Below are 15,946 nucleotides of genomic sequence, written 5' to 3'. Positions count from 1 at the left end.
CCAAGTGTGAGTCTTCAGAGCTGAGCCGGCAATTTTGTTATGAATTTTTGAAAACCATGTTTTTTAAAATTCGCGGGCCGATTAGTGTCCTCGTAGTGACCGATTTTGAAAATAAAATCGTGATAACAGACGTCACTAGACCCATGACGTTGGCACATCCCGTGGGGCTTGCAATCATATAAATACAGTATTGATCACAGTGCCAAATTCGGGGTGCACCTATTATGCACGGAAATAAAAAAATCTGATTTTTCACGGCCAAACTAGGGGTGCGCCTATTATGCGAGTAAATACGGTATTTTGCCTGGCTGTTCAGGTGACCTTTCCGTTATCATTTGCTGAACTATTTGTAAGAGTGTAATGATTGTATAATTCTTCAATCCGATATTAACAAGGTACTTGACTGGTGTTTTATTTGGAACATGCAACTAAACATTAATAAGTGTAAACATGTACGCATTTATCGTCTCTCTAATGCCCCTTCTTCTAATCAAATTAACAACGTGTCTCTCGAAACCGTGTCATCTTATAAATATCTGGGTGTTTACGTTTCTTCCAACCTGTCATGGAAAACTCACGTCGAATACATAATAAATAACGCTGATCGCATGCTTGGGTACCTTCGCAGAAATTTCTCACGTTCATCTAGTTCAATAAAATTATTACTTTATAAAACATTGGTACGGTCCAAGTTAGAATATGCTGCATCTGTCTGGAGCCCTGGCATCGATTCACTCGTTTCAGATTTGGAAACTGTGCAGAACCACGCATGCCGTTTCATTCTTTCTAATTATCACCGAACAAGCAGTGTAACCGCCATGAAATCAAGTTTGTCCCTACTACTTCTTTCCCACCGCAGATCAATAGCCTCATTGTGTCTTTTTCATAAAATTTACCACAACAGCTTTCTCAAACCTAAGTTACTATCAAGACCATGTTACATATCATCACGCGTGATCACCGTCATAAAGTTGGAATCCCATCTTGTCACACCAAATGTTTTCATGACTCATTCGTACCCCGAACTTGTGTCAGCTGGAATCACCTTCCCCAAGACATCGCAGGTATTTCTGATAATATTGCATTTCGTAAAGTCCTTAATGTTTCTTTCTGAGTATGTGTCGTTTACTACTGTATAAAAATTGCCTTTCACTGTCTACACACTGTTTTAATGTATCCCCTTTGCATTTCTAATCTCATTGCCTTCCTGTGTTTTCACTTCCATTTTTGTTTTCTCACCTTGTTGCTGCTGTTTAGGTTGAATTTTTTATGTATCCCCACTCCCCTCTGTAATGCCTTCGGGCCCTGAGGGCACAATAAATAAATAAATAAATTGCACCTCGAGATAACAAACTAACAATTCTTCGATGAACGTTAGCGCAACATAAAACATTCATGTGAAACGAAGACAGGATGATGTGCTATTGACAACTGAATCTTTTATTGAAAGACACAAGATATATATATAAGGTCACCGTGACACCTATCAGCTGCAGTAAACATCAGAAGTTGGTAAAGACCGTAAAATGATAAAAGGGAAAAACCTTTTTAACACGAGGTAAGTTAAAAGCTATGAGAGCTACTGATGATCCTTTAAAAAAGAAAAAAAAGGAAAGATGTGACGCGGTGTGAAGGGCCAAAATAACTTGTTTGAATGGAATTCGTTCGGACGAAAATGGAATGAAAAATGCACTAAAAAGTTAAAACCAGAAAAATACATGACACATCATTCAACCCTTTAAACTGGTTTCATGCAATGAAGACAACAGACCACAGCAGAAAAAACCAACACCCATACATTTGTTGCTTACTCATGTAAATCTTTCTAAAAAGCTTTCTTCAGCTTTATACCGAAAGACCAAAGCATCACTGGCACAATTCAGGCCCTTTTTTCTAACAAAAAAGGCTTCTTTCAGTTCACGGGCAACATGTACACGTCATGGGCCTGCATGAGCCCCCACCGCAGCCCTTGCAATGAAGCGGCAAATTAGACCCTGAATGAATTAAATTAGTCGCTACTGTTTCAGTGATCAACCGTACAATAATATGTGAGGTCGGCCTTAAGACTGTCCAACCACATTTGATATCTCCAAAGTCTGTGGTACAGCTTTCACCAAATTTAATCACCATCTTAAAAAGTCTGCAGTGTGCATGCCTGTGTTACTTCCTTCTTTTTGTCTGCTGGCTTGGCTGTGAGACATCATTGAATCTGCACATTGTCATATCCAAAATGATGAGGTGACTGATCAACACTCTTGCTGATACCTTTATCTGCACTGTTTGCATTATAACTGCTCCCAGCTTATAGGTGAATTTCTAGAAACGGTTCATATTATTCTTAATGGCTTCAGCACGCAGTGTTGTAAGTGATATGTGTTATTAAAGGCTTTCCATTACGTGAGCGTCTGAAGCTGAAATAAGTGAGGGCCACAGCCAACAAAATCGCCAATTCGCATCCAGAATACTACAGGGTTGCCATGGCACGATATGGACTACCAGTTCTGATATATTGGCATGAGGCGTGTAATGGCCATATTCTTCCCTTCGCTTCCAGTGGATCAGAAATGCAAAGTAAGTCAGCCAGTGGAAATCACTGGGATCACTAGATGAGAAGAAAGCATGGCAGAGTCGGAGCAAAACGAAGGCCATGCTAAGTTTTCTTTGATCACAAGGACATCGTTGCGGCTATTCCAAGATTTAATTAGGGAAATCGGCCACACAGGACAATAATTCGAAGTTTCTAAGAATGCTCGGAACATGTAGATTGAGTTTCCATGGTAAAAAGACGAGTTTAGGTTCCTCTTTAGTGCACCTTTAAGTTTAGCAATGTTGCAGATGCAAGTTGTTATGGTGACTTGCTGGTTCAGCTCAGCAGCAAGCGTGCATTGTGTAGCGAGTGAGTGCATGCCACAAATCATTTCCGCTGCTTTTTCCCCTAATGCTAAATATAAAGCACTGTGTTGTGTGAACAACTTAGCTGTCTTATTTACCATCAGCGACTACAGCAACCGCCATCTGTCACTGCAAAAAATCTATGTGCAGTTGTGTGCATTATTTTTATTTTTAAGCACACCTCTGGCTTTTACGGTGCAGAAAATAATGTCTGATATATTGTTTTTATTTATTGAGCCCACTGGATAAATGAAGTAGCTTTTTATTAGCTCTTTACTGTGGCATCTAATGCATAACAAAAACGTGGCTGAATTATTCTTTTGTTGTGTTTCGTTTATTGGCAAAGAGCAGTAATGCTGCTGGGCATTTTGCTGAGGCAACTGGTACATAGTGACATCGTGCCGCCGCTCACAGTTGCAACCGAACTGACATCCGCTTCTGGCTATTTGACCAGTCAGGTGTGGTCGAAAACAACGGCTTTAGGAACGACAGTTTCCAAAACGACAAAAGGCTGAATACGGACTCTGGTAACAGATTTGTGGGTTTTTCAACATAGTGAGTGTTGCTAAAGCTTGCTGTTACGAGTTATGTTCACGGCTGCTGACAGAGAGTAGCAAGTCATTTCCAGAAACTTGGTGGGGACTATGCAAAAAAGTTCCCTTTCTATAGAAAAAAAAAAAGTAATTTCAATGGGGCTCCTTGGCATTTAGGCACAGAACTTTTCATTCAACGCTGCTGCTAGGTTGACGTACTCTATCCCTATGACATGCTGTATCCATGGTGGCTGGTGCCATCATGGATAGGTTTCCCAGAGAAGCCACCATGGATAGGTGGCACCAGTGATGCAAGAATGAGAGAAAAAAAAATTGCTGTATAAACATTCCTATCCTGCAGTGAAAATAAGTTTCAAGTCTAGTGTGTGTCCTGTTGCATCTCTGCTGTCTGTTTCTTTCTTTTCTTTCTTTTTTTGAGCTAGTTAATGTGTGTGGATACAGTAACCAACTAACCCCATTAAGAGCCTTACACTGCTGTCACATGGGCACTTCCGATCCTGATCGAGCTCAATCCTGATTGAAGTTCTGAGCATGCTCCATATGCAATGCTGCTGCACATTCCCACTCGATCCCGATCGGTGATTTGGCCTGCTAAACAACAGGTGGCGCTGCGTGCCCATGTATTTGTATAAATGAAGGCAAACAAATATATACCACTGGCCTGTGCACGTTGATGTTATGTTTGTTTACCACCCAGGCAGGCAGGCAGCATTGTCAGTGTGAACACAGTTTTGAAAATCAAATCCTACTGAATGAATAAAACCATTTTAAAATTTCGTAGCTTTTGTATAGATACCTTTCTGTACACTTCATATTTATTTTGCGTTTGATTGTTTCTTGAGCCCTAGGGCAGCAGCCCTCGAACGCGCTTCAGGAACTGTATTTTGGTTGAGCAGGGTTGGGCTCGATCACGATTGATTTGGCCGTGTAGCAACGCCGAATGTGCATTGAGTTTGATCTGGATTGTCTCTGTCTCATTTGAAAGTGCCCATGTGACACCAGTATTAACTGACATGCCCTAGCATGTCGGAGGCAGTGCACAGCTGCACATAATAGGAAGCCTTCAATAATCTGCAGTGCAAAGGATCCTACACACCAAAGTCCTGTGCCGTTGAAGGCAGCGGTAACCTTTGTCAGGTGAATGGGCATCAATAGTGACCTGCTGTTGGTTGGTTGAAACAGTGGGCAAGGTAGGAGTGATGGTTAGCTGGGCATTACAGCTGTAAATGAAAGCGCTCGGAGATGACTTTGTGATTGGTGCAGTCGTTTCTTCTTGTAGCAGTAAGGCTGGCGGGTAAGCTTCGAAGGAGCAGGTGGTATTTAGCGGTTTATGTGGGCTGTTCAGCAAGTTTCGCCTCCTAGTCTACAATGCATTTATTAATTATTCAGATACAAAGATGTCACATTCAAAAGAAAGCTTGAAATGTCTTCTCTTGAAAAAACAGTTCATTTTTGACGTTATCACCACCAACAGTGAGGCACCTGCATCATCTATACGCTAGTATATACGTGCTGTCAGAGAAGAATGAGGCTGGGGCGACACCAATTACACATTGCATTAGCGAACTTACAGTCAGACACAAAGTGCGTGCCTTTCAGATGTTCCTTCAACTTTGCTAACAGCAACAAGTCACATGGCACCAAGTCCGGACTGTAGGGTTGGGGCGCCATAACACCTCTGTACTGCAGCTCCTTCAATGCGGCAGTTGTCTCCCAATGCGCATGTGGCCAAGCGTTGTCATGTCAACTGTCAGCTGATGAGGCACCCATCTGGAATTCCAGATAGTCAGGTCTTAGCGCAATGTGACTTGTTGCAGTTGTCAAAGCTGAAGGAACATCTGAAAGGCACGCATTTTGTGTCCGACGGTAAGTTCGCTAATGCAATGTGTAGTTGGTGTCGCCAGCAGCCAGCTTCATTCTTCTCTGATGGCATGCAAACACTGGTGTAGCAATTATGCAGGCGCCTCATTGTTGGTGGATGCGAATAACGTCAAAAATGAACTGTTCTTTTGAAAGAGGACATCGCAAGCTTTCTTTGGAATGTAACACCTTTGAATTTTAACAATTAATAAACGCGTTACAGAGTACGAAGCAGAACCTATTGAACAGCCCTTGTAGTATGGCTGTGAAGGACATCAAAGGTCTGTGGGCACAGTATAGGAGCAAAGCATTGAGGGTCAGATTACAGGCCTTCTTTCCGCGGTGGCTCAGCGGTTACGGCGCTCGGCTGCTGACCCGAAAGACGCGGGTGCGATCCCGGCTGCGGCGGACGAATTTCGATAAGGGCGAAATTCGAGAGGCCCGTATGCTGTGCAGTGTCAGTGCACGTTAAAGAACCCAGGTGGTTGAAATTTCCAGAGCCCTTCACTACAGCGTCCCTCATAGCCTGAGTTGCTTCGGGTCGTTAAACACCAATAAACCAAACCAAACTTGGCATAGGGCATAGGGCTAATGGCATAGGGCTAAGGCATTCAGCGTGATGGGTTAAGGTATGGTTCCAGTGAAAATGCCTTCATGGCATGTCACCTGGGAGGAACCATGGCTCTTTGTGTGTCACGAGAAATGTTCCCTGCAAGGCAGCCAGGGCTACATTTATTAGCCAGACAGTACGTGAGATACCGAGTGGTGAAAGAGTGAAACTGGCTGGGGCCTAAAACCTGGGGTGAAACAACGTTGTATAGCTGATCGTTACCTCATTTCCTTTGGTGCATGGAGCCACACAGATCACTATGGGTAAAATAATAAATTTTGCATGCAGATTATTTGTTTTTATTTCACCTCTGGTTGTAAGTGGCATTTCTCTTTCAAGGATATAGCAAACATTTCAAAGCTGTGCCCTTATCATGTCACCCAGTTCGTAAGGTAAGGCTGAGCAAGAAATGAGGCTAGTTGGTGCTTCATTTTTGAGACATTTAGCATGGTGTGGAAAAAATCCTATGCATGCTGTTTTTTTTTTTTTTTTTTCGCCACACAGGGCTTAATGTTTCAAAGATAGAAAGTTGATATAGTGGTAGGAATTTGGCTTTTTTATCTGCTGTGTTATTTAAAGGTCGGGTTTTCTCTTTTCTTTCTTTAGCGTCCTCATCGTCACCATTCCTGTGCCTTAGTCCTCCACTTAGTGAGCGGGACTACTTCTTCAACCTTGATGACAATGAAGGCATCTGCGACCTTTATGAGATCTTACCTTTGTGACTGGCCATCAAGGTTGATGTGTTGTTGCTCTCTGATTTTTATTGATTGACCAGATTTTAGCAACTTTCTTCTCATGCCTGGCTTTTGAACTGCCTGGCTTTTGAACTGCCTGGCTTTTGAACTGCCTGGCTTTTGAACTGCGTGGCTTTTGAACTGCCTGGCAATGTTGTGGCGTGAGCAGAGGTGTGCTGATATTTGGTAGATACCTTTGCCCAGGCTCTTAATGAGGCTACACTCAGCTGTAAAGGCCCCTCTTAGTCATTATGCAGGTTGGGTTCAAGCTGTTGCAGAGTTGTGTGATATTTCTTTTATTGTTTGTAATAAATGTGTTAAAATTTGTCTCCAGCCAATGTCACGATTACTTGTGGGAGTTCACACAAGTGATGAAAGTGAGATGGAAGGTAATGAGGTACAGTTATTGGCCATAATTTGTGTTTTTCGCATGCATGTGAATTTTGTGTTACTTGTATGTGACAGTTGTGACTAAAAGCATTCTCCTCAGTTGCCCTTTGCCATGAAAACCGAGTGTCATCATCATTACATAAAAGTTATGCTGCAAATTACTCTGGTGTTGCAATCTAAGTTCCTTTAAGATACGAAGGTTATGACCTTGGAGGAGAAACATTGCCGGTGTTATGATTGTGTTGTTGGCTGTTTTATGCAGGCCTGTTTGTGTTACCTGATGTACATTTACATTTTGCATTAGTTCATTTGAAGCGTTGTGGTGGGCCCATACAGTGGTCTTTTGTTTTTCTGGAAGTAGTATTTATTTTGTTAAACCCTTGAACCTGTTATGTGTCAAAGGCTTGACCCATTCATGTAAAATGCATAAATAATTTACGAAGCAAATTAATGCGAATGTTTATTTCATGGAACAAGATGTACGAAATATCTTTAGAACACTGCTTCCCTGTCATTTGTACATGCATTTCTCCTCGCTGCATGGACCAAAGACGTCACTTTCCAAAGAATCTACAGGAATCGTATATTGTAATTATTCCTTGTTAACTTGCATTGTGTTAATTTTTTTGCAGTGAGAAACACCCTCTGCTGCAAAATGTTTTGGCCAGTTCTTAGTCAAAACTGCCAAAAGTTTCGTACATCGGATAGAAACACATTTTCATTTGTTAGACCTCATCTGGAGCGTCCATCAGTGCTGAACCTTGCCTCCTCTGGCAGGTCTTAACAAAACAGTTTGCTTTGTGTCTATGCATTCAGTTTCTGAACTATGGATGTGTTCGGTCGAAACTTGTCGAACCATCTCTGAAAGTATATGACACGAATGTACTTTTTTTTTTGTGGTGTTTTGGCATGACTAATATGTTCTTTGTCCTGTTAGTGCATATCAACCCATCAGTTCTTTTTTTTTAACTCTTGGCAAGACAAAAATGCCTATTAGAAGGTTGTTGAGCTGTGAGACAGATGTTATACATTGCACTGTCTAAAGAAGGGATTACATCTTAATACAAACTTTTTATTATGCAAAAGGAGCAGTTCGGATATTGGGGGGCCCTAAAGATTCATTTAACCACAAAATGTTTTCTTTGCAGCTTAGCAAAAAAAAATTAAATGGAAATTTTTTTTTGTGCTCTGCAATTGGTTGATTTATAATGCTGTTTTTGCTGCAGTTTTTCATCATTGGCCACATCACTAATGTTCGACTAGTTTTATCAAGTAATTAACTGTTTAATGGATGAAAATTGTTTTTAATCCTGCCATAGCACTGTTAAAAACATTACGCATGCTTGTTTGCATAAACGAGCACTTGGTTTTTGTGCTACAGTATACATAGTTTACTTCAGGTGCTGCATTGTTTTCATTTCATCTGGAGCACCAATATTTTTTTGGGTGTGGAATTTCAGCTTTTTGGTGGTTGTTCTCTCTCTCCTCTTAGTGTGATCAGAGATACATGGAGCTGCTCATAGAACCATTTCATGGTGTTGCAACATCTTATGTGTACTCTAAAAACGGAATTGGCATGGAAATTGATTATTTTTTTTGCTTAATTTTAAAGGTCAGCCCACATCATTCAGTTTGGTTCTTACAATGCTTGTTGAAATCTTTTTGTGTGTGTGTTTGTATATGTGCGTGCATCTACAGTCCACACACCTGTCTAGAGGGCTCAAGCAGCATGCTCTGTTGTGCACTTATGGCAATCGCCACTGCCTGGTGGGCCCATATAGCCTTACGATATATGGGAATGATCAAACACGATGAGGTCAAGTTTCGAGCCCTAGGCCACTCGTAAATAACAGAAGTATGCTCCCCGATGTGCCATTCGAGCACTCTAGACAGGTATGTGGACGACTGTACATTCACGTACCCGTACACACACCAAAAAAAAGATGCTTTGCAAGCAGCGCCGTGTGAGCAGCCATGTCACATTCCTGCTGTTCAACCTATATAAAGTGAATTACAGCAAAACGTACATGGAGAGTTATTGATAACTGTGCAGCTTTTCAGGGAGCTCTAAGGTTGATGATGTGTGCAGTTCAAATAGCACACTACAGCTGCTCTTATCCCTCCCCTTCCCCTTTTTGTTATTTTGAACTTTTCATGAATGTTGTCTTGTGTTTGTTTCCTGCACTGACCAGCTCTGTCATGTGCGGATGCCATCTTTATGTTTGGTGTGGGTAGGAAAGAGTTACTTAAGGAGTTGCATATGTAGTCGCATGTGTAAGCAAGCGTGAATTGGTCGTCTTTATTGTGTGTGAGTGTGTGCATTTTCATGTGTGTGTAAAGTGCTGTCCGTCATATTTTATTTTCAGAGTATTCAGGTAAATACTTCATAATGTGATTATGTGTACATGTGTGAACCTCTTCAGTTGTATTTGCTTTATACTCTTCATATGTTCATGTATATGTGTGCATCATTTCCATGTTGAGACATCAGTGTTGGACTTTTTTTTTAATAAATTATCTGCTAAGCAGCTGCAAATAGCCCATCTCTCATACTTGTTGCTTTGTGCATTATGTCAGTTACTAGTGTAAAATATGGCATTTATGTCCTTTTATGCAGTGTAAGGAAGAAACACTATTTTCCTACGTTGCAGAAAACTACAGTGTACCATATGCAAGAAGAAAAGGTACATGTTTGTAGTTTAATGTGTTATTTGTTATTGGATTGCATGCATCTCCATCATCCTCTGCAACAGTGCATTTGGCCTTGCTTGTGTAAATTGCCAGCCATGTGTATAATTTGTACAATACAGATGCCACTTTTGTCTATTGTTGTGTGCTTTTGCTTGTTATTGACAGGGCACTGCCTTGACTTATAGCTCAATGCAGAGTGCATCCTGTTTTTTGATACATGAAGGAAACCCAGGCCAGAATGAAACACAAACAGCGCTTGTCATCGAAATATCCTACTTGTGTACTTTCAGCTGCAGTGCTCAACTAGCCTGATTCATGTTCAAGGGTGAAAGGTCTACCAAAGTATGTACTCATAAACTGGTTGTAAAGGAATATCTCGCTTCAGAGTGCGAAAGTACAGCATATGCGTATTCGCGCTTCATTCCGGTCTGGGATTCTTTGTGACTTGGCAGAGCTTGGCATCCGTGGGAGGATGCTAAAATGTTTAAGCGACTTTGTGTCGAACCGTTCATTCCAAGTTAGTCTCGGTGCTACCCTCTCGAAGAATTTCATCCAAGAGAATGGTGTGCCTCAGGGATGCATTTTAAGTACTACATTGTTCATAGTAAAGATGAATTCCTTAGCTAAAATAATTCTGCAGTCCATTATGTACTCAGTCTGCGTCGATGACCTCTAGATTTCATGCACATCTTCTAGCGTATCAACTTGTGAGAGACAAATACAGCTTACCATAAACAAATTAGCAATCTGGGCTGACAGAAATGGTTTTAGGTTTGCCCCGCAAAAAACAGTTGCCGTTCTTTTCTCACTCCAAAGAGGACTGCAGATTGATCCCACCCTCCGCTTAAATGGAGCCGTACTTCCAGTAAAACAAGAACACAAATTTTTAGGCCTAACTTTTGACAAAAAGCTCTCGTTCCTACCGCACATAAACACCCTAAAAAAAGAAAGCAACCCAATCCCTGGTGCTGTCACGGAAACGCTGGGGGTCCAATAGGTTGTGCCTATTGCACATCTATCGGTCAGTAGTGCGCTCTTCCTTAGACTATGGATGTATAGTATACGGCTCTGCGAGGCCATCGTACCTTAAAAAGCTAGATCCAGTACAGAACCTTGGTTTGCGCCTCGCAACTTGGGCGTACAGAACATCCCCTGTAAGTAGTCTTCACGTGGAAGCAAATGAGCCGCCTCTCAACAGAACAATGCTAACCTGTGCATATGTACTGAAAATAAGGTCGCTACCTAAACATCTGTGTTACCCCATAGTTACTAAATGCCCATCCAGAATACTCTTTACCAACAAACCTCAAGCTGTCAGACCACTCCTCCTCCGCTTCGAGGAAAAATGTCAAGAAATAAACATACTAGACGCATTTCCCGATGTTGCACGGAGACCTGATCCGTTGCCACTTTGGTACACGTTTCCTGATGTATGCGATTTCGCACTAACACACATTCACAAAAGGCAAACCCCACAGGAATACGTACAGCAAGAGTTTTGTGCAGTACGAGAAAAATACAAGAATTATGCCGATTTCTACACGGACGGTTCTACAACCACTATATGTAGGGAGTTCGATAATACAAGGTAAATGGGAGAAAGTAGTCAGGCTGCCCCAGTGCGCTTCAATTTTCACAGCAGAATGCTTCGCCATTGCTGTAGCTGCAGATCAAATAATGAAGAAAAACATAAAGAACAGTGTTATCTACTCTGACTCCCTCAGCGCAATTACAGCAATAAACCCAAAGAATGCAGTTGAACCCATAATAGGAAGCATAATACATAATGTGATACAAGCTGAGATACAAAGACGTACAATAAAGTTCTGCTCGGTTCCTAGTCACGTGGAAATCAGTGGAAACGAGATCGCTGATGCATGTGCTAAGAACTGTTCAAGCACCCTGGCAACAGTTTGTACTTGAGCTATTGGCTTCGCTCGGCTAGACCGCAGGTGCACACGCCGAGCGAACACATTTTCTTCCGCAGACTTGAGACTGCGCGAGTCGGCATACGCTCTTACATGAGTATATCAGTTTGAACTTGATCAAAATTATTTATTTATTTAGTCCTCAAATGCCTCTGGGCAGGGGTTTTTTGCACGAGGGGTGGGCGGCTTCACAGAAGGTTTTCAAAGGCGGCCCTCAAATTCGTCGCACTGGAGTGGTGTACCACTTCTTCAGGCAGATCTTTCGTCTTTTGCTGTTTGCAGAAAAAAATAAGTGAAGATGTGACGACGAGCGCGCGTATGAACCCAGTCATAAAAAAACCCTTGGAACCAATTGGACTTTCCAAATAATTGGTTCCAGTGGTGTTTTTGGACACCCGACCAATTGGACCCAACTGGACTAGCCAATTGGACCCATTAGGTCAGGGCCGCCGCCGCGGTGGCTCAGCGGTTATGGTGCTCGGCTGCTGACCCGAAAGACGCGGGTTCGATCCCGGCCGCGGCGGCTAGAATTTCTTTGGAGGAGAAATTCTAGAGGCCCGTGTACTGTGCGATGTCAGTGCACGTTAAAGAACCCCAGGTGGTCGAAATTTCCGGAGCCCTTCACTACGGCGTCTCTCATAGCCTTAGTCGCTTTGGGACGTTAAACCCCATAAACCAACCTACCATTAGGTCAGGCAGTTATTTCACCCAGAAAATATTCACAAAATATGTTATATTCATTGAGAGAGGTAGCTAAATGTTTGTGAATAATATGCTCTACAATCTTGGACAAATATTTCTACAACTGAACATATTATAATATGCAACAGGAAAACCCATTTATGAGGACTGCAGGGAGATGTGCCTAGTGCCAATCAACATTGTTCTACGAAATTGAGATTAACATGTTTTTATGGAAATCAAAGTCGACAGGCACAAATATACATCACACGCAAGCAACATTCAGGCACTAGTAGCATATATTAGCTCAATATGTACATCCAGAGAACATACTTCTGCTCCAACTTATATACCCCATTTGTGAGGCTCATGCTGGGGCCAGTGGCGCTTGCCCACTGAGCGCAGTTATTTAATTTAATTTCAGCTGCAGTGGTGTGCAGATGAGTACAATTTAGTAGGTTAAGCTGCTGGTAGCTCTTATTATAGGAACCATATTGGTTCTACCTTGTTTGTCAAAAATGCAAACATTCATTGGAAAAATTGGGTGCAGTTGGGCAGTCCAATTGGATGTAATGTGTAAGACCAATTGGTGGGCCCAATTGGTCTTACCCATTACATCCAATTGGACTGCCCAACTGCACCCAATTTTTCCAATGAATGTTTGCATTTTTGACACCATTCCAATTGGAACCAGTTGAAAACTCAACTAGTCCAGTTGGAACCATTTGGATTTCCAAATGGTTCTAATGGTTTTTTTTTTTTACTGGGAATGGCGGTGTGCAGGAGATATAAGGCTGTTATCAGTTGTAAAATGATAGAACTTATGATAGAGAATGCGCCTGGCAATTTCACGTCGTGTTCCGAGATTGGCAAGGTTTGCATTAGTTTTTAGTGCTGTGACACTAGTGTAGGAAGAATAGCCATGGAAGATAAATCGAGCTGCGCGATTTTGGCCAGATTCTGCGGAATACAGCGAAGGTGATGCGATCATGCTCACGTTGATGCCGGAAAGGTCTCGCTCATGGAAGGAAAACAAAACAGGAGGGAGCGGGACGCCAAGTGGCCAGCCTTCGCAAGCCAAGTGCTCGTGAAGCCGCTCCCTCCCCCGCTTTTCGCTCTCCCCAGTCAGTCCTTTATGTTTTGGTTCTGTTGTGTTTTAGTCGGCGCGGCCCGTGGCGCGCCTACCCATCGAGTGGAAGACCGCCCTGGTCACCTTCATTCCTAAAACTGGCAAGGCCATCAACACGGACAACCTCCGCCCCATATCTCTCTGACTTCCTGTGTGGGCAAACTCATGGAGACGATGGTACGTGACAGGTTTTCCGAGTTCATGGAATCCAAACACCTTTTCGCAGACACCATGTTTGGGTTTCGCCCACACATGTGCACAAGATGTCCTGCTACAACTCAATCGGGCTGTCCTCGACCCCGTGGAATGCCCTCACAATGACAAGGTCGTACTCGCCTTGGATTTGAAGGGTGCATTCGACAACGTTACCCACGAGATCATTCTCACCCACCTCTCTCAAACTAACTGCGGCAGAAATGCCTTTCAATACATTCGGCAATTTTTAACCGACAGACAATCTTACATTCGGATCCAGGATAAAGAACATGGCCCTTTTCATTTAGGAACCAGGGGTACACCCCAGGGCGCGGTGCTCTCTCCCCTCTTATTCAATTTGGCTATGATGCGCCTACCAGCCCAGCTGGGCGCTGTCGCCGGTGTGCAGCATGCGCTGTATGCTGATGACATCACCCTGTGGGCCACGCAGGGTTCCCTTGGAGACATTGAGGCTAACCTGCAGGACCATAGTGGACCGTTATGCTCGCCGCTGCGGCCTCCAATGCTCCACCCAAAAGTTTGAATTTGTGCACATACGCCCCTCACCAAAGTGCACAGCCAAAATTTCATTGTCTCTCGAGACAGGTCCAATCCCTGAAAATATCGAAGTCCGGGTACTGGGGCTCTTTATACATCAAGACAGACGGTCAGAAACAACATTGGCCAAACTCCGTCAGGTGGGGGACCAGGTGGGCCGCTTGGTCCGCCGGGTTTCTAACAAGCGCGGGGGGTTACGATGTAAGGACGCCTTGCGGCTGGCGCATGCATTTGTAACCAGTCGAATTCTATATTCGACTCCATACCTCCACCTGCGGAAGCAAGACGAGGATTCACTCGAAGTCATTCTCCGCAAAATTATTAAGCGGGCTCTGGGCCTCCCCGTGACCACCTCCAACAAGCGCCTCCTGGGGCTAGGCATGGTGAACACATTTCGGGAGCTCCGGGAAGCCCACTTGACTAACCAATACACACGTCTCTCGAAGACATCGTCGGGTCGCCGCCTCCTTGCCCGACTACACATCCAACACACCACTCTCATGGAAGAGCGCGTACGTATTCCATCCCAGTGGAGATGCGCCCTCCACGTGCGCCCTCTTCCCGCGAACATGAATCGTGAGGACCATAATGGCCGGCGCCTGGCGCGGGCGGAAGCCCTGGCCCGCCACTATGGATCGAAACCCGGCGTATTCTACGTGGATGCCTCAGGCCCCCACCATGGGGGATGGTACACAGCCGCAGTCGTCCACCAATCCAAAACAGTGAACGGCCTTACTTTCCGAGCCCGTGACATAACACACGCGGAGGAGGTCGCCATTGCGTTGGCTGCATCTGATTCCAATTCAAAAACAATTATTTCCGACTCGCGAGGGGCATGTCGGAACGTCGAGCAGGGCTGGGTACCGTATCTAGCCTACCGCATTCTTCAAAACAGCGTCTACACCGGTGACCCCGCTCACCGGCGTATCGTTTGGGCTCCCGCTCACATGGGCCTTGAGGGAAATGAGGCAGCTGACGCCGCCGCCCGCGCGCTCTCTCACCGGACATTCCCCTCCGACCCTGACGATCAGGAACTCGAATTTATTCCAGCTTACACCTTCAAAGACATCGTTTTACTCTATCAATCTGGCCATGGTCTTTATCCCTGCCCGTGTAAAGGTCTGTCAAAGGCGGATGAGCGGCTTCTGCTCCGCCTGTATACTAATACTTTGCTGTGCCCGGCAGCTCTGAAACACTTCGACCCTTCTTTCTCGGGCAGCTGTCCGCACTGTGCGGAGAAGTCTTCGGACATCTACCACATGGTGTGGGCCTGCCCCTCCAACCCTGCTATCCCCCCTCACCCCAACCCCACCCGGGAGGACTGGGAGGCGACCCTGCTCGGCTGCTCTGACCTGCAGGCCCAACGGGCCTTGGTCGCGCGAGCCCGGGCGGCGGCCGATGCCACTGGGGTCCCGAACTAGGGACCTCCACCTAGTATTTGTAAGGGCTGGCCCCCTCTGGGTCAGCTCATGCATAACCTCCTGTATTATACCTGTACATAAATGTTTTCCACCACCACCACCGTGGCGCGGGCGTCTACAGCAAGGAGGTTAAATCTATAGCCAGTTTGCCGCACTGGACGCTCCTCATTTTTTCCTCCATGTCTACGCTTGACACTGTTGCATTTGCTTGGTGGCGAGTACAGCAGCGTGCCACACTGCACTGGCTAGAAGTCGGAAAGTGCCGAAAACGGTCCTTGAGCACAAACTGCATATATGGCAAAA

At 44.3% G+C, this 15,946-nt stretch overlaps 1 protein-coding gene across 1 annotated transcript in view; it reads left to right on the top strand.

Moving 5' to 3' along the window:
- LOC149350546 (uncharacterized) overlaps nucleotides 1–9,866 on the top strand; it is a 43,159-nt gene extending 33,293 nt beyond the window's left edge. The window contains exon 9 of the mRNA XM_089579600.1: nucleotides 6,523–9,866. Within this exon, the coding sequence (XP_089435726.1) occupies nucleotides 6,523–6,638 (116 nt within the window). The 3' untranslated portion in view covers nucleotides 6,639–9,866. The remainder of the gene's footprint in view (nucleotides 1–6,522) is intronic.
- The last annotated feature ends 6,080 nt before the right edge of the window (nucleotides 9,867–15,946 follow it).

The sequence above is a fragment of the Amblyomma mixtum genome, chromosome 3 (genome assembly GCF_055824585.1).
Source record: "Amblyomma mixtum isolate Tamu chromosome 3, ASM5582458v1, whole genome shotgun sequence".
In the NCBI taxonomy this organism is placed as follows: Eukaryota; Metazoa; Arthropoda; class Arachnida; order Ixodida; family Ixodidae; genus Amblyomma; species Amblyomma mixtum.
This window is presented reverse-complemented; position numbering and strand designations above follow the sequence as displayed.